The sequence below is a fragment of the Macaca fascicularis genome, chromosome 6 (assembly GCF_037993035.2).
Source record: "Macaca fascicularis isolate 582-1 chromosome 6, T2T-MFA8v1.1".
Taxonomy (NCBI): Eukaryota; Metazoa; Chordata; class Mammalia; order Primates; family Cercopithecidae; genus Macaca; species Macaca fascicularis.
This window is the reverse complement of record NC_088380.1, coordinates 85,241,242-85,261,197: the sequence shown is the minus strand read 5'-3', so window position 1 is coordinate 85,261,197 and position 19,956 is coordinate 85,241,242. Positions and strand designations below refer to the sequence as shown.

The following is a 19,956-nucleotide window of genomic DNA, read 5'->3' as shown; positions in this document are numbered from 1 at the left end:
CGTCTGCTGGTGTCTGGCGGTGTGCTCTTCTGTTCCTCTCAACATCCAGCCCGCTAGGCTGGATGTGCCCGCTAGGGTCTCGGGTTTTTTATGGGCACAGGGTGTGGGGTGTGGTGGCCAAAAGGTAACTTTTGGGGTGTGACAACAGAAATGCCTGTCCTCATTTAGGTCCGTGGGCACAGGCCCGAGGGTGGAGACCTCACCAGTGACCCTTCCCTTCTCTATCCAACACTTCCCTGCCCACCTCCCATATCAGAATGATACGTCATGGTTAATGCTATCACAATAAATCATTCTGAGAGAAGAGGAACACTTCTCAATTTTCTTGCATCAGTTTAGTAGATACTCTACCAGTACAAAGCTTTTAGGAATAACAATGCCTAAACTTTGGTGTTAATGCTTTAAAAATGTTTCTCCCACTATTCTCTGTCACTTGACATTCCGGCCAAATTGAAGTTGAACAAATGGAATGAATGAATGAATTCTTATTCAACTAACTTTTCTTGTACATCTACTATGATTCAGGTACTATGCCAGGTGTTTTCACTGAATCCTTGCAGTAACCCCACGTATCATTTTCTAAATTTTATAGATGAAAAAATAAAATGACTTGCCTAACGCAACTTATGTAGCGAGTAAGTGGCAATCTGGGAGTCAAAAGACTCCAAAGCTAGTGCTGTTTCCAATATGCCACATTTCTTTATCTATATAAACAATCCTTCTTGGACTGACTATATGATTTACGAGTCCTCACAATGTTTTCCTTGATCCTAGAGAAAAATAATTTTGTATAAAACAGCTCAATGCCTTTCACTGAAGTATCGAGAATTATGAACTTGAAGTCAGATGGCCACCATCCTCTATCACTTGCAGAATTATTCCTTCTGATCAAAGAGCTCTTGTGTTTTTTGTTTGTTTGTTGTGGCTTTTTTTTTTTTTTTTTTTTTTGAGATAGGATCTCATTGTGTCACCCAAGCTGGAGTGCAGTGGCACAATCATGGATCACTGCAACCTCAACCGCTCAGGCTCAAGTGATATTCCCACCTCAACCCCTCGAGTAGCTGGGACTACAGGCATGCACCACCACACCCAGCTAATTAAAAAAATTTTTTTTTGTAAAGATAAGATTTTGCAAGTTTGCCCAGGCTGGTCCTGAACTCCTGGCCTCAAGTGATCCTCCCACCTCGACCTCCCAAGGTGTTAGGATTACAGGCATGAGCCACTGTGCCCAGCCTCAAAGAGCTCTTCTAAGGACAGACTTGAGCAATAATGCTGGCTTTTAGGGGGATGATTAGGTGAGCTGAAGGGGCAAATAAGGATACCAATAATGAGATTATATAAGCAAATAAAGGAAGTGAATGCCTTACCAGGTAGAAAGTGTAGCTGCTTTTCACTGTTCTATATACACAGGTCCTGTGAAGTCATAGACTGGGTGAGTGAAGATGATCAGCTGTGTCACATCACCTGTCCTGTGCTGAATGATGACAAACCCAAAGACTTGGTAGTACTCATATCACGAAGAAAACCTCTCAAGGATGGGTGAGTATATGCAGTTCAAGTGTTCTATCACTATTTCATAGTATAGGATAGAAATTAAAAGTTGATGTGAAAGCCTGTAATCCCAGCACTTTGGGAGGCTGAGGCGGGCGGATCATGAGGTCAGGAGATCAAGACCATCCTGGCTAACACGGTGAAACCCCATCTCTACTAAAAATACAAAAAATTAGCTGGGCATGGTGGTGGGTGCCTGTAGTCCCAGCTACTTGGGAGGCTGAGGCAGGAGAATGGCGTGAACCCGGGAGGTGGAGCTTGCAGTGAGCCGAGATGGAGCCACTGCACTCCAGCCTGGGCGACAGAGCTAGACTCCGTCTCAAAAAAAAAAAAAAAAAAAAAAGTTGATGTGAAAATAAGTAAGTCTGTGTAGATATTTCTGCTCTTGAATTATGTTCATTTGAATTATACCTAGATGAATCTTTAGCTCTTATTTTAAAAATTAACAGTCATCTATTAAGTGCCAGCTGTTTGCAAAGTACAATGCAAGAATCCTAAAATAGTTCCATTTCCTATGTAGATGTAAAACTGGTATTCAGTAAACCTTTGAAACATACCATGATTAGTAAAAATGCAGTGAAAGCCAAATAAGACACCGGGAATTGGTTTAGAATTCAGCAAGGCTTGACTGTGCTAGACATCCACCATGGCTGGCTGTCAGCTGGGGCTGTCAATCAGAGGACCCAGATATGGTTTTTCCATGTACACTGAACTGCTCAGAGCATGGCAGCTAGCTTCTAAGAGGAAGTGTCCCAAATAATCCCACACACATGTGAGTATTAACAGATGTTCAGTGTCATATCATTTATTATGTCAAAAGATATTAGAAACAAATGGAAAATCCATCTTATAAATTATGGTAGATCCATACTACAAAGTATTGTACCATCATTAAAAAGGATGAAACAGCTATAATGGGACTGATAGAGAAACACCTCCAAAGATTTATTGCTAGATGAAAAATCAAATTGTAGTCGATATTTGTAAAATGATATTTATGTAAAAAATTTTGTGTGCATTTGCTTATATAAATGTCATTCTTATACATTTATTTTTATACAATAAAATGTTAAGAGTGGTCACTTCTAGGGTGGAGTATAGCATGGGAGTGCAATTGGACTGGAGGAAGATTTTTATTTTGTAGCCTACAGGGTTCTCTATTATTGAGAGTTTTTCTTTTAACAATGATGGGTATTGTTTTTATTATTATTATTATTATTTTAGATGGTGTTTTGCTCTTGTTGCCCAGGCTGGAGTGCAATGGCACAATCTCAGCTCACTGCAACCTCTGTCTCCCGGGTTCAAACGATTCTCCTGCCTCAGCCTCCCAAGTAGCTGGGATTACAGGCATGCGCCACCATGCTCAGCTAATTTTATATTTTTAGTAGAGATGGGATTTCTCCATGTTGGTCAGGCTGGTCTCGAACTCCCAACCTCAGGTAATCTGCCGGCCTCAGCCTCCCAAAGTGCTGGGATTACAGGCATGAGCCACTGCGCCCGGCCTGTTTTTTAATTTAAAAAGGAAAAGAGGCTGAAATTACAACCCTGTAGGGCACAATAAAACTGCAGTTGGTGGTTGACTCCAGCTTCATGGAGTTACACAAAGCATTGTATATGCAATTCTAAGGCAGAAAACACTATTTCCTACCTTGAATGTAGCCTAGAGAGTGTTTTCTGATGAGACCACTCATCTAGAAGATCTGGGCCTTCATAGTTTCACTTCTACCTGTATAAATAAGTTGGGTTAACTATAGGGATTTATTTTCTAACAACTATTCTTTATTTCTCACAAGAGCTTAGAAAATGTCTTCTTTCAGTAACACTTACACAGTGGCAGTGAAGTCGGTCATTTTGCCGTCGGTGCCCCCGTCTCCACAGTACATCAGAAGTGAAATCATATGTGCCGGATTTCTCATCCATGCTATTGACAGCAGCTCATGCATTGTAAGTTTGATGAAACATCTGTGATTAATTGGCTCTGCCAGATAGAGAAAAATCTCTTAATTTACCCAATGTCCTAATTAATTGTAATCTTGTAATTTGTGTCCACACTATGGGAATCCTAAGGTCATCCTTTCAGATCATCTATTCCAGATGGTACCCCAGAAGATTAGGGTCTTAGTCTCCCCTACACCAGCAAGACTCAGATCCTTGCTTGAAAAAGCTCCAAGTCAATAAGAAATTAAAATATTGTACTTTCTTTTTGAAACAGGTATCTTACTTTAACCATATTTCTGCTAGCATCCTTCCTTACTTTGCTGGAAATCTTGGTGGCTGGTCGAAATCCATTGAAGAAACAGCAGCCTCTTGTATACAGTTCTTAGAGAATCCTCCTGATGATGGGTTTATAAGCACATTTTAAATGGTCAACTTTCAATTACCGGTAATTTAATTTCCCACTTTTAATTCCAGACACCCTTAGCCCTGACATTTGTCAAGCTTTTGGGCCACAAAATAATTAATATAAGCCTAAGCAAAATGCAGTGAAAAAGTTAAAAAATAAAATGCATCTTAAGTCAAATACCAGTGATTTGGATTAGCATTAAAAGAGCTTTAAAATTCTGTTTTAAGTCATCTGTGGCTCTGCCTCTTCCAGGGGCACAGATAGTGGAAAATTGCCTGTATGCAATACTATGTGTTCTATAAAATGGCATGAATTTAGTTTAAATTATCATAAACATTTTTAGGTTACAGAGTGAAACGTGTGTTCTGTGTGAAATTCCAAAAAAAAAATTATAAAATCTAAAATGATGATTTGCTAAGTTGACTCGTTGATTAATGTATGGCATTCTTCCTTGTGCAGCAGGTATCTATATGTCAGGAGCGTTTGACAAGATGTGTTACATAGTCTAGAGATTTAAATTGGGGAGACATTAAAACGTAATGGAATCCAATCAATTTTAGTAATAAGAACAACTTTACTAGTGTCATTTAACATATATTCCAGGTGGCTGACCAATTTAGTATCTATTGCTCTATATACACACACAAGGTACCTGCAAAATGTAATATTACAGAGAAAGAGAATATTGACTGAGATCTCTTTCATAACCATTACATTAGCACTTTATTCTGTAGACTTCAATTCATTATTCTCCTCTGTCTGTGATTTGTCTTAACTCATGAGACAAGCCAGAATATGGCAAGCTAGCCTCCTCTAAAGGACACGTTTTAAAAGTTGAAGAGTCTCCATTATTGGTGGGCACACTTAACAGGTTAGATGCATCCTGCTGTTAGTTTGCTGAAGTTCTACCTCTGCTCCCCCTACCCACCCTCACCCATCTCTTCACACAAGGTAAGCCTGGCTATAATTATTTGTATTTTTTCTGTGCCAGCAAGTTTACATTTACATGAACTTTGGACTCTTCTGCAATTTTATACGTTAACATTTATATACATAAGAAGAGTGGATATGTGGATTAAAATAATTACATATTATATTACAGAAGTAGGAATGGTTTTGAGAATATTTTTACATTTTGGAAAAGTCAACAAAATTAGTAATGAAGAGGTTATGTTAAACTAAAATTTCAGACCTCACCTACAATTGAGACACTTTCCAAATGCCGTCTGCCTAGCCTAAGTCTTTGCGTTTACATTTTTTGAAATGTTTTCCTGAATAGTAATGGAAACATTGTGAAGTTAAAGGAGTAGAGTGATGATAGCTGGATCACTCTGAGACATAAAGATGTTGCCCACTCTAATTTACAACAGAGGCATAGTCTATTCCTGCATTACCCAATATGTGTCATTAAATAGCACTAGCCACATGTGCTATTTAATTAAAATTAAATGAATTTCAAAAATAAATTCTCCCACCATACTAGCCCCAATTCAAGTATTATTAGTCACCTGTGGTTAGTGGCTATCATATTGGACTATACAGATATAGAATATTTCCATAATCACAGAAGATTCTTTAGATAGTGCTGTGCTATTCAGTTTATCCCAGTCTTAACAATAATGCAGACAGGTCCTGTTTTCCCATTTTCACCTATCTTAATGCCAAACAATCCCTTCTACCCCCCCCCTTTTTTTTTTTTTTAATATATTTCACTTTTATGTTTCTGAACAAAAACACAGGACTCATCCACCTGGCTCTTTCTTGGATCATTTGGCATATCCTGAATTGAAGAGCTCATTTTCAGGACCACTGGACTTTAGAGATGCTAAATGAGCATGGCAAGAAGATAAGATAGCAATGCATTTAGGCTCTTCTTAGGGCATTTCCAAAAGTTTGAAATCTATTGTCTGAAACAATGACGAAATTAACTAAGGTGTTCCAGTTGTAAAATTTAGTAACAGCTCTTAAGTTTGCATTTTCTTTTTTATTAGGAATATGCTCACTCTTTCATTCATTCAGATATTTACTGAGAACTTAACTTTGTGCTAGACACATCTTAGGCACTGCGGGTTCGGCAAGAAACAGAAGCATACTCTGTTCACATCATAAATAAAATTGATATAGAATATTAGAAGATACATTATAAAGAAAAATTAAGCAGGGTAAAGATGAAGAGTGCCGGGGAAGGGTTGGGGGGGTGGTTGATATTTTAAGTAGGGTGGTCTACGTAGGCTTCCTTGAGGGACATTTAAGCAAAAGCCTGCAGGCAAAGAGGGAGTGAGCTGAGGATCTCTGGACGCAGCATGCTTCCTACCGAAGGACTAGCCAACGCAAAGTCCCTAAGCAGGGAGTGTTTCTGGCACAGTGTAGGAAAAAAAAGAACCTGGTGAGACTTCAACAGAGTGAGAGAAAATTAAAGACAGCTGAATTAAAGATCATCTTCCCCTACTCTCTTTGATGTCCAGGCTTTAAGCAAACGCGTTTGCTCTAAGGGTAAGCAGCTAAGTTAGTTCATCAGCAGTCAGCCCCCTGGAGACTCAGGACAGAGGAAACCTAAAAAAATGTAGTCACACTGATTTTTTTTCCTTTGGAGTGTCAAAGAATCCTTAAGGGATACTCAAAATTTCATGCTGTTTTTTGATGGTAAGGGTTTTCAAGTGCTTCTAACAGGACGGAAAGCTTTTTGATTAAGAAAGGAAACTCACCCGGCTGCGGTAGCTCATGCCTGTAATCCCAGCACTTTGGGAGGCCGAGGCGGGTAGATCACCTGAGGTCAGGAGTTTGAGACCAGCCTGACCAACATGGTGAAACCCCGTCTCTACTGAAAATACAAAAATTCGCTGGATGTGGTGGTGCCCACCTGTAATCCCAGCTACTCAGGAGGCTGAGGCAGGAGAATTGCTTGAACCTGGGAGGCAAAGTTTGTAGTTTGCAGAGATTGTGCCACTGCACTCCAGCCTGGGCAACAGAGCGAGACTCTGTCTCAACAAAAGAAAAAGGAAGCTCATTCCTATTCTTCCTAGTTTCAATGCAATCTAGTTACTAATCTGCATTCAGTTTCTCTATTATGTTTGTTTTAGGAAAAAAATCCAGTGAAAAAAATGGGAAAATGGATCAGAATATAGTTTACCCTGTACTCAAACATCTTTAGGAAATGATCAATTTTAATAAATAATGGAAATAAACCAGTATATATGTGTGTATGTGTATATATATATACACACACACACACACACACATGCACACACATATATAATCATGTGGTTTTGTTTATATTTCTTATTAAACATTTCAGAAATAAGCTTGGACATTTTTACTGGCATAGTTATAAGGATGGTCTTGAAAATATATGTTGATACTATCATATTTGGGATTAAGTTAAAAAAAGAAAATATATCTTGAAAAATACATATAAAGGAATAAGTCTTGTGGTTTAAATTATTAAAATAAGAACTATTAAGTTTGTTCATAATTTATTTCCCCTTTCCAAAGTATTAAAACTATGGGGACAGGCAGCTCCCCATGAGCCCTGGGTGGTCTTGCACATTCTTGCTGAGTGTGCCAGGCCACAGGACTCATCTGTCTCCCAATTCTGAGCAATTTCTGTAGCTAGTCCCATAGACAACTAAGTAGGTCAAGGTGACCACAGCATGACTTCAGTGTAACTGCTCACTCTCTGGGCAGAGGAGGCCTGGCTTGTTTGCTGCCTGCTACAGTGCTTGCTACTTGCTCAAAAAGTTATGGGCCTTTGGTTCCTCAGCTGTGACACAAGCCCAATGTGTCTGCAGCATTCACTATGCCCATCTTGTCACCTCTGTGGGACTTGGAGGGAAAGGAAAGCAACACAGATATGCTAATACTTACGCTGCTTGCTGTGTCATGAGTAATACAGTCCTTCATCTCTGAACCAAAAGTCTTGTGTCTTTTGTCAACATCCACAAAACAATAAGAGATTAACTGAGAGTCTTAAGACTCTCGGCCAGGCGCAGTGGCTCACGCATGTAATCCCAGCACTTTGGGAGGGCGAGGCGGGCAGATCACCTGAGGTGGGGAGCTTGAGACCAGCCTGACCAACATGGAGAAACCCCATCTCTACTAAAAATACAAAATTAGCCAGACGTGGTGGCACGCGCCTGTAATCCCAGCTACTCAGGAGGCTGAGGCAGAAGAATGCTTGAACCCAGGAGGTGGAGGTTGCAGTGAGCTGAGATCGCACCAATGCACTCCAGCCTGGCAACAGGGTGAGACTCCATCTCAAAAAAAAAGAATCTCAGGGCCAGGTGTACAGTGGCTCATGCCTATAATCCCAGCACTTTTGGAGGCTGAGGCACAAGGATCACTTGAGCCCAGTTCGAGACCGGCCTGGGCAATATAGCAAGACTCCATCTCTATGAAAAATGAAAAAGTCAACCAGGCATGGTGGTGCATGCGTGTAGTCCCAGCCACTTGGGAGGCTGAGGTGGGAGGATTGCTTGAGCCCCAGAGTCATGGCTGCAGTGAGCCATGATCATGCCACTACACTCCAGCCTGGGAGACAGAGTGAGACACTGTGAAACACTGTCTCTAAAAACAAAAAGCAAGACTCTCAAACCCTTCACAGTTATTGACAGTAAACCATCTCCAGATTCAAAAGTCAGAGAAATCTGATATTAAAAATGCCTTTCTCATTTTACACCTGCAAAGATGAAGCACCCTATAAAAATTGCATACCTGATACCACCTTTCACATCCAATTTAGTGATATTTTGGGGATATTGAAAATAGATTAGAAAAAAAGTATTTTTATCACTGGACACATTCATTCCTGCTTTACATACCCTCCTTGTTTCCTTGTCCGGCTTAGATTCTGTGGTCCATCATTATAATCACTCCCTGGAAAACACTGCACCTCTGTCCTTTCATTCAGCTTCTCTGACAAAAACCCAAACTGTGGCTAAATTAAACTATTCATAATACTTCATTCCTGCACAGAGCAGGTGGAAATTGTGTACTGGTCTCACTTTAAGTTCATGACCACAGATTTTAAAAGGGTGCTTAGGACGCTGGTAATTCTACTCCATTTCCCCGGATGTTTGCTATTTCACACTGAGTCCTCTTCCCTCCAGCTTCTCATGTCTCTTACCCTGACTCAGGTCATGAACTTCAAAAAGTATTCATCGAGAAAATAAAAATCATCAGGCAGGAGTCTTCTCCTATTCCCATCCATGCACCTTTCACCTCTTTGCCTTTTCCCATCCATGCACCTTTCACCTCCTATTATAATGGATGAAATAGCTCTACCCCTAGCAGAGAACAATTTCTCTCACCTTCTCCAGGACTCCCCTCCATCAGTTCTCTTTTCTCTCTGCTTCAGGAGTTTCTTTACCTCCATCGGATTAATTTCCACAACCACTGGTATCTGTTATAACAAAATAAAATGATATGTTTTCTGGATGCATTTCCTAAATCCCACCCCATCTCTATTCCAGTGGTCTATAGAGGTGGTCGTCACACCTTTATTTTATTTTCCTGACTATACTCCCATCTGCACTACTCCACAATATTTCTGTTATCAGGATCAACTATGTCTTTTCTATTGCCAAATCTAATGGCCCTGTTCTTGACTTACTTAGTCTCTGAGCAGCCTTCAGTGAAGCTGACTCCTTGCTTCTTTTTGCAACATTTTCTCTTCTTGACTTCCATGACGTCACACTCTTAGAATCCCTCCTACGTCACTAATTCCATTTTTAAAGCCTTTTCTTGTGGTTCTTCCTCTTCCATCAGACCTCTCAAAATTAGTTTACCCTAGGGCTCTGGCCTTGGCCTCTTCTCCTCTATGTCTGTTCCTCAGTGGGTCTAAACCAGTATCTGGGTTTTAAAAGCCATCTATTTACCAGGAATTCCCACATCTATATCTCCAGGCTTAATTTCTCCTGAACTTCATACTTGTATATTTAAGTACTTATTTGATATTTCCATTAGAACAATAATCATCTCGAAGTCAATATTTCCAAAACAGACCACCCAATTCTGCCACCTTTTCCTCCACAGATTCACTTTCCTTCAGCAAACTCTATTGGCTCTTTGTCAAAAGTACAACCAGAACCTTACTACTTCTTATCAACTTTACCACTAAAGCCCTTATCCAAAACACTATCTTCTCTCATCTGGTTTATAACCTATCTTCCCTGCCTGGCACAGTGGCTCACGCATGTAATCCCAGCACTTTAGGGGGCCAAGGCAGGTGGATTACCTGAGGTCAAGAGTTCAAGACCAGGGTGGCCAACATGGTGAAACCTCGTCTCTACTAAAAAACAAAAATTAGCTGGGCTTGGTGGCACATACCTGTAATCCCAGCTGCTTGGGAGGCTGAGCCAGAAGAATTGCTTGAGCCCAACCTCCCAGGAGACGGAGGTTGCAGTGAGCTGAGATAGTGCCACTGCACCCCAGCCTGGCCAACAGAGCGAGACTCTGTCTCAAAAAAAAAAAAAAAATATATATATATATATATATATATGTATATGTATATATATATAAAACCTATCTTCCCATTTCCCTTTTTTGCTCCTCTCTTCATTCTACTTTCAACCTAGTACCTGATCATGTCACATTTCTCCTCAAAACCCATTAACAATTTTGCATATCACAGAGTAAGAGCCACAGTCTCATAATCGTCTATAAGGGTCTGTGTGGTACATTAGGTGACTATTCAGAACTATTCATTCTGTCACCTTTCATTCATGAATGGAGTATACTTTCCTACTTCTTGTCACTTGACCATGTGACACATCAATGGAATGTTAGCAGACATGCAACCAAAAGCTTTAAAGGTATTTTTGCAATGGACTTTCCTTCTTGCATCTCTGCCACTGTCATGAGAAAAACATGCCAAGATTAGTCTGATGGTCCCAGGAAAGGGAAGAGAGACACGTGGAACAGAGCTGCTTCATCTGAGCCCAGCTTAGTTCAGCCCAACCCAAACTGAACTGCAGATGGATGTGGACAAGCCCAACTAGGTTTTGCAGGGCTGTGTAGGCACGCCCAGCCTAGATCTCTGACCCACAGACATGAACTAAATAAATGGTTATTCTTGTATGCTTTTGAGATTCTGTGATTGTTACTTAGCAGAAACTGATAGAGCCTACAGGATCTGAGCTTTGTTGACTATACAATCTTTTACTAGATTTTCCTTCATTCTTTTCCAACCATATTGGTCTCTTTGCTGTTTTGTTTTTTTGGTGTTTTTTGTTTTTTGTTTTTCTCTTTGCTATACCAGGCATGCTCCTTCCTCAGTATAATTGCATTTATCTATTCCCTCACCTGAGGATACCCAAGATGATACGCTTTGGCTGTGTCCCCACCCAAATCTCACCTTGAATTGTAAGCCCTATAATCCCCACGTGTCAAAGGCAGGACCAGGTGGAGGAGGTAATTGAATCATGGGGCGGATTCTCCTGTGCTGTTCTCATGAAAGTGAGTGAGTCTCACGAGATCTGATCGTTTTATAAGCATCTGGCATTTCACCTGCTGCTACCCACTCCATCCTGCCACCCTGTGAAGAAGGTGCCTGCTTCTCCTTTTCCTTCCACCATGATTTTAAGTTTCCTGCGGCCTCCTCAGCTATGCAGAACTGTGAGTAATTAAACCTCTTTCCTTTACAAATTACTCTCTAAGGTATTTCTTCATAGCAGTACTGGGAGAATGGACTAATACATCAAGGCTTACTCCCTCACCTCCTTTTGGTCTATCCTCAAAGCCTATCTTATAAAAGAGGCCTTTCCTAAGCCCCTTATTTAAAATCAACCCCCCACCCCAAATTCCCTTTTTCTGTTTAATTCTTATTATCTAACATATATCTTTTTTTTTTTTTTTTTTTTTTTTTTTTTTTTTTTTTTTTTTGAGACAGAGTTTCCCTCTTGTTGCCCAGGCTGGAGTGCAATGGTGCCATCTTGGCTCACTGCAATTTTTGCCTTCTGGTTTCAAGCAATTCTCCCGCCTCAGCCTCCTGAGTAGCTGGGACTATAGGCTATAGCACCCACCTGGCATTGTCTTTCATCTTTAAGTATAGTTCAGTGAGCATACAATTCTAAGTTGAAAATTATTATCTCTAAGCATATTAAAGATATTATACAGTGTTTCCTGGCTTTCACTGTTACTGTGACAGAGAATATTGTTCTTCTTTGTAGGTAATATATTTTCTCTCAGAATGCTTTAAAATAATCTGCTTATTTTATGGTTCCGCAATACACTGTAATGCCTAATTGTGTATTTCTTCTTATTTAACCTTCTCAGGATATATTGAGTTTCCTGAAAGGAAAAAGAAAAGCCTCAATGATTTTGAGAAATTCTTGGCCATTTTAAAAAATATTGCCTCTTTCCCATTCTATTATAAATTTGTGAGGCCTTCTCATTCTGTCCTCAATGTCTGTTAACCTCTTTTCACATATATCGATCTCAGCATCTCTCTGTGGTATATTTGAATTTCTTTAGATTTATCTTCCAGTTCAGTGTTCAGTGTTCTGTTCACCTTTTTTTTTTTTTTTTTTTTTGAGACAGAGTCTTGCTTTGTTGCCCAGGCTGGAGTGCGTTGGCACATTCTCCACACAGCGCAACATTTGCCTCCCAGGTTCAAGCAATTCTTGTGCCTCAGCCTCCCAGGTAGCTGGGACTACAGGCATACACCACCATGCCCAGCTAATATTTTGCATTTTAGTAGGGACAGGGTTTCACCATGTTGCCCAAGCTGGTCTTGAACTCCTGAGCTTAGGCAATCCACCCACCTCAGCCCCACCAAAGTGCTAGGATTACAGGCGTGAGCCACTGCACCTGGACCACTTTTTTTTGACCTAAAATTAAAATTTCGATTTCAATTATATATTTCAATTCTAGAAGTTTCTATTGGTTACTTTTTAAGTCTGGTAGATTTTTGTTTTTTTTTTTTTGTTTTTTTTTTTAAACAATCTCCTGTTCCTTGCCCAAGTTTTCCACTTTTAAAATTTCTTTAAATATATGAATGGCTATGGTCTGAATGTTATATCTTCCCCAAATTCATGTGTTGAAATCCTAAACCCCAAAGTGATACTATTAAAATACAGCATTTGAGAGGTGATTTGGTCATGAGGGCTGAGCCCTTGTCAATGAGATTGGTGCCCTTACAAAAGAGGCCCAAAGGAGTTTGTCCCTTCTACCATGTGAGGACACAGCAAGAAGGCACTATCTTTTTTTTTTTTTTTTTTTTTTTTTTTGAGACAAGGTCTTGCTCTGTGTCTGTCATCCAGACTGGAGTACAGTGGTGCCGTCTCAGCTTACTGCAGCCTTGACCTACCAGGCTCAAGGAATCTTTTCTCCCCAGCTTCCCAAATAGCTGGGACTACAGGCACAAGCCACCAAGTTCAGCTAAATTTTGTATTTTTTGTAGAGACAGGGTTTTGCCATGTTGCCCAGGCGGGTCTTGAGCTGTTGGGTTCAAGCAATCCACCCAACTGGGCCTCCCAAAGTGCTAGGATTACAGACGTGAGCCACCTTGCCCGGCCAAGAAGGCACTATCTATCGAACCAGAGAGCTGGCCTTCACAGACACTGAATCTGTTGGCACCTTGATCTTGGACATTTTAGTCTCCAGAACTGTAAGAAATAAAAATTTCTGTTGTTTATAAGCCATCTGGTTTAGTTTATAGTATTTGGTTATAGTGGCCCAAACAAAACAAACCACAAAGCATACTTGTTTATATTTTGTCTAATAATTCCCAAACCTGAAATGTTTGCAGGACTGATTTCACTATTCGTTGCTGCTGCTGGTTCTTATTTATGATATCATATTTTCTTGTGTTTTTGTGATTTTATCATGAAGTCTGGTCCCTTGAATTTTGTGTGAATTCTTTGAGACCTAGGTTGTGGTCGAGGGCTGCCAGAAAGGATTGTGATGATTCTGCCAGTTGCCGGCAGATTTTTTAATGAAGATCTCAAGTTGAGGTCAATTTGACCATACAAGCAGTATGAATTAAGACTGAAAACTCAGGTGATAGTGGACAATTTTTTCCCCTGCCACCCAATGCCGAAGTGGAGACAGGCAATAAGTTTTCTTCCTGTCTTCTTTAGGGCAAGCTTATTTCTTGTTCACTCTTACACTGAGGATAGTATAGCTCTTTGGTCTCTGCTTTATGCAAAGGTCTTCAGCCATACCGCCCATGGTACGTAGGCCCTTGACTTTATTTTCTGTCCCCAGGAAGCTCAAAGTTTTTAGGATTCAGCAGACACCCTCAGCTTCAGCACTGGATTGTCTTCTGAAGCGCCTGCATTCACTTAATATTTGGCCTCTGTAGGTTCTGTACACTCTTATAAACTCAGTTATGCTTTTAAGGAGATTGAAAAATAAATGTATTCCACGTTTTGGGGATATATTTTCAGTGGTAAGACAAATTGGAGGTTCACCTTCCTGCCTGAAACAAAATTTATGTCCATTTCTCTCTCTATATATTCACATTCACCACCCTAGTCTAAGACACTATCATTTCTCACTACAATAGCTTCCTAATTTCTCTCTCTGTGTTTACTCTTGTACTCCTACAATTTATTCTCCATATAGCAGCCAGAATATTTTTTTTTAAAAGGCTTGTCACCAGCATGTCACTTCCTAGCTTAAAACTTTCCAATGAGGAGAGTAGGAAAATCTTTAAATAAAGAAAGTAGGTTCATGGTTGCTTAAGACAGGGTGGGCGGGGTGTTTGTGAGCATTGGGGATAGAAAGGATGAATGACTGCTAATAGGTATGGGTTTCTTCCTTTTTTTTTTTTTTTTTTTCGAGACAGAGTTTTGCTCTCTTTGCCCAGGCTGGAGTGCAATGGCGCCCTCACAGCTCACCACAACCTCCACCTCCCAGGTTCAAGTGATTCTCCTGTCTCAGCCTCCTGAGTAGCTGGGACTACAGGCATGTGCCACCATGCCCAGCTAATTTTGTATTTTTAGTAGAGATGGGATTTTTCCATGTTGATCAGGCTGGTCTCGAACTCCTGACCTCAGATAATCCGCCCGCCTCAGCCTCCCAAAGTGCTGGGATTACAGGCATGAGTCACTGCGCCCAGCTTGGTATGGGTTTCTTTTGAAAGTGAGGAAGATGCTCTAAAATTGATTGTGGTTATGGTTGCTTAGCTCTGTGAATATACTAAAACCATTGAATTATACACTTTAAATAGTCAATTATATGATATGTGAATTATATCATGATACAGTTGTTATTTGAGAAACAACAACAGCTTTCCAACAGGGAGAAGCACGTCCAGAATAGTGAACTAGGAACCTCTTTCATAATAGTAACAAAAACATTAGCAAAAATTATCAAAATAAGCTTTTTCAGAACTCTGGAAGTGAACCAAAGGCTTACAACAATACAAGGATTGTTTATTCAAGAAAAGCGGCTGAATCTCAGTAAAAACATGAGTTTTGTAGCATTTCAACTTGCCCTATTCCCACTGTCTTCTCTAGCAGGTCCTAAGTAGTTTTGAAAATCAGCAACCTCATAATTACAGTTGCTGTGAAAAATAGCAGCCTAGTAGCCACTGGGTGGGGTGGGGGTGGGAGTGGGGAAATTGGAGCTCTCCCCCAAAAAACATCCCCAGAAAACGATCACTGTTTTTCCTGCTTGGCAGCTCTCTGGAAAAGCCTCTTTCTAAAGCTTGTCTTTGATTTAGCACTTATTTAGTGCAAACAGCCCCATCTCCACAGTGTTGTAGAAAACAATCAGCAGCAATTGTTTAACATCATAGCTGCCTTATGCATTGACACCAGTTGAGGCAAACAAGAAGTTAGGTAAAAAAAGGAAAATAAGGAGAATCATGACCCCTATGTTCATGGATCAGGAAACTTAATGTTGTTAAGATGGCCATATTCCCCAAATTCATCTACAGACTCAACACAATCCCTATCAAAATTGCAGCTGGCTTTTCTGCAGAAATTGATGAACTAACACTCACTGTGAGATTCATATGGAAATGTAAGGGAAAATAGAGAAGAGAAAAAAAACTTGAAAAGTTTGAGGACTTACACTTTCTGATTTCAAAACTTAGTACAAAGCTATAGTAATCAAAACAGTGTGGTACTGGCATAAGGATATACATAAAGATCATTGGAATAGAACTGAGAGCCCAAAAATACACTATTATATTTGTGGTCAATTGATTTCAAAAAGGAAACCAAAACAATTTAATGGAGAAAGAATACTCTAAAATTTTCAGCAAACAGTGCTGGGAAAATTGGATATCCACTTGCAAAACATGATGTTGGATTCCCTACCTCCAGTCATATACAAAAAAGTAATTAAAATTGAATTATGGGCCAGGCATAGTGGTTCACACCTGTAATCCCAGCACTTTGGGAGGCTGAGGCGGGCAGATCACCTGAGGTCAGGAGTTCTAGACTAGCCTGGCCAACATGGTGAAACCCTGTCTCTACTAAAAATACAAAAGTTAGCCAGGTGTGGTGCAGCATGCCTGTAGTCCCAGCTACTTGGGAGGCTGAGGTGGTGAGAGAATGGCTTGAACCTGGGAGATGAGGTTGCAGTGAGCCAAGGTTGCACCACTGCACCTGGGCTACAGACTCTGTCTCAAAAAAAAAAAAAAAAAAGTGAACCTAAGTATAAGAACTAAAAATATAAAACTCAGAAGAAAACCAGACCTTGGTGATATGGTTTGCCTCTATGTCCCCACCTCTCTCATGTCAAATTGTGCTTCCTAGTGTTGAAGGAAGGGCCTGATGGGAGGTGATTGAATCATCGGGGCAGACTTCCCCCTTGCTATTCTCATGACAGAGTTCTCATAAAATCTGGTTGTTTGAAAGTATATAGCACCTCCCCCTTCGCTCTCTCCCGCTCCACCATGTAAAGATTATGCCTGCTTTCCATTCACCTTCTGCCATGATTGTAAGTTTCCTGAGGCCTCTCAGCCATGTTTCCTGTACAGCCTGTGGAACTGTGAGTCAATTAAACCTCTTTTGTTTTTTTTGAGATGGAGTCTCGCTTTCTTGCCCAGGCTGGTGTGCAGTGGCACGATCTTGGCTCACTGCAGCCTCTGCTTCCTGGGTTCCAGTGATTCTCCTGCCTCAGCCTCCTAAGTAGCTGGGATTACATGTGCCCACCACTGTGCCTGGCTAATTTTTGTATTTTTAGTAGAGTTGGGGTTTCACCATGTTGGCGAGGCTGGTCTTGAACTCCTGACATCAGGTTATCCGCCCACCTTAGCCTCCCAAAGTGCTGGGATTATAGGCGTGAGCCACTGCACCTGGCCTAACCCTCTTTTCTTTATAAATTACCCAGCCTCGGGTAGTTCTTTATAGCAGTGTGGGAACGGACTGATACACTTGGGTTAGGCAGTGGTTTCCTAGATGTGACATCAAAGATAACACCAAAAACACAAGGATGAAAAGAAAAATCAGATAAGATGAACTCCATCAAAATTAGAAATTTTTGTGCCTCAAAGGACACCATCAAGAAAGTAAAATGACAAACCACAGAATGAGAGAAAACATTTGCAAATCATAAACCTGATAAGGAATTTGTATACAGAATAAATAAAGCCCTTTCAACTCTGCAATAAATAACAACCCAATTAAAAAATACAGGAAAAGTATTTGAATGGACATTTCTGCAGAGATCACATAACAAATGGCCAATAAGCACATGAAAAGGCCTTCTACATCATTAATCATTAGGGGATGCAAATCAAAACCACAATGAGACTCCACTTTACACTCACTGGGATGAGGAAAATAAAAAGGAGAAACAAAATCAAATGTTGCCAAGGATGTGGAGAATTGAAACTCTCATACATTGCTGGTTGGATTATCGAATGGTATAGTCACTTCAAAAAATAGTCTAGATATATACTCCTAGGTATATATCCAAGAGAAATGAAAACATGTCCTCACAAGATTATACACAAATGTTTACAGTAGCATTGTTAATAATAACCAAAAAGTGGAAAACACTCAAATGCCCGTCAACTGATGAATAAAATGTGGAATATCTAGACAATGGATTATTATGGATGAATCTTGAAAACATCATGTTAACTGAAGGAAGTCAATCACAACCACATATTGTATGATTCCATTTACATAAAGGTCCAGAACAGGCAACTCTACAGAGACAGAAAGTAAATCAGTAGATGCCAGTAGCTGGGGGAAGGAAGGGTTGGGAGCGACTGCTTATGGGTATTGGGTGTCGATGGGGTGATAAAATGTCCTGGAATTAATGGTGATGGTTGTATAACTCTGACTAGATTAAAAGTCAGTTGTACACTTTAGAAGTGTGAATTTTATCCTATGTGAATTATATCTCAATAAAGCTGTTAGGGGAAGAAAACCAAAACTTTCCAATGGCTTCCTAAATTTTCCAATGTGATCTTGCCCCCACCTCCTCTCTGACCTCGTCAAATGTATTGTTAAATACATATTATGGGTCTACTATGTGCTAAGTGCTTTTTAGGCATTTGGGGTATGTCAGTGAACAGACAAGAATCCCCCCCCCCATGGAGATTATTTTCTAGCAGACAGATGGGACATAAATGACACATATAATAAATAAGTTAATATGGTAGAAGGTGATAAGGGACACAGAAAAACATAAAGCAAAGTAAGGGGAATCAGGAGTGCCAGTGTTAGGATGAGATACAGATTCTATTTTAAATAGGGTGATCAGAATAGCCCTGATGCAGCCCTTCTCTAGGCTTCAGCTACACTCCTTTCTGTCCCTCAAATATGGCAAACTCATTCTCTCTTTAGGGGTTTTGGCTAATTCATGACTGGTTCCTTTGTGTCATTCAGATTTCAGCTTTAAAAGGTCCACAGAGGCCTTCCCTTGATTATCCAATCTAAGGTAGCTACCCAGTCACTTGCATCATCTCTGTTGATTTCTTTTATATCACTTATTCATTGAATTAACTCATTCAACAAATGCAAATGCTTGCCACATTCTAAGCATTTCTAGGGATATAGCAATGAACAAGAATCAAAATTCCTGCCCTTATGTAACCTATAATCTGGTAGAGAGGGAACAAATAAAGCTATAGTGTTAGGTATTGGGATGAGGAAGGAAGGAGCTGCTCCTTCCTATAAGGATGGTCATAGAAAGACTCAAGCTGGTCATAGCAGATGCCTGGAGGAAATAAGGGGGTATCTCTATGGGGACTGGAGGAAATGTCAAGGAAAGAGCAACTTGAGATTCAGGCCTCATGGCTTGGAATGTAATTGTAGTGAAAACAGAGACAAAAAGGTAAACTCATTTTTTTTTTCCCCAGGGGAAAGTGACTGTTTAAAGCCATATTGAATTTGAGGTATCAGTAGAGCATCCCAGTAGGAACATCCAGCAGGCAGGTGGAAAGACAGGACTGAAACCTGGGATTTTAGGGCTAGCTGGAGATTTAGGAGTCATTTATGTAAAAGTGAAAGATAAGTTTGTAAGAGGAGATGAAATTTACAAAAGACTGAAGGAGTGCTAAAGACTAAGGGATTCAGCTGGGTGTAGTGGCTCATGCCTATTGTAATCCCAGCAACTCAGGAGGCTGAGATGGGAGGATCGCTGGAGCCCAGGTGTTTGAGGCTTCAGTGAGCTATGATTGCATCACTGCACTCCAGCCTGGGTGACAGGGTAAGACCCCATCTAAAAATTTTTTTAAAGTCTTAGGGGATTCAAAAAATATTTTAGGATTGTAATCAAACATTTCTTGCTGGTATTTTTCCTAAGTCTCCTGTCCATTATTCAGCCCCATTATAATGCATGTGGCCTTGTCTGTCTTGTTGACTGCCACAATTTCAAGTGCATAAGAGTAACAGGAACATAGTAGTGCTTGGGAAACATACAAGATGAATGAATACATTGTTTGCCTTCCTCTTTAGGCATTTTTAGCTAAGAAAATAACCAATGTCTATAGTTCCTTTTAAGAAACACTCAGCATCTCTCAGAATATCTACCTCTGGTGCATTCCTTTCAGTGTCTGTACACGTGTTTAATGCTACATTCAGTACCTGCAATTTATTTCTAATGACTTCACTGCCTAATATTTATAGATCATTAAAATATAAGCAAAGTAGGCT

General features: G+C 40.2%; 1 protein-coding gene across 3 annotated transcripts in view; it reads left to right on the top strand.

Moving 5' to 3' along the window:
* Positions 1 to 4,310, top strand: part of ACOT12 (acyl-CoA thioesterase 12) — a 66,164-nt gene extending 61,854 nt beyond the window's left edge. For all 3 annotated transcript variants that reach the window (XR_012413800.1, XM_015451651.4, XM_005557297.5), the window contains 3 exons: positions 1,411 to 1,539; positions 3,369 to 3,495; positions 3,764 to 4,310. Coding sequence is in view for 2 of the 3 variants with exons in the window: in XM_015451651.4 (XP_015307137.1) it covers positions 1,411 to 1,539; positions 3,369 to 3,495; positions 3,764 to 3,913 (406 nt within the window). In the remaining variant the exon portion in view is untranslated. The remainder of the gene's footprint in view (positions 1 to 1,410; positions 1,540 to 3,368; positions 3,496 to 3,763) is intronic.
* Positions 4,311 to 19,956: the final 15,646 nt, after the last annotated feature.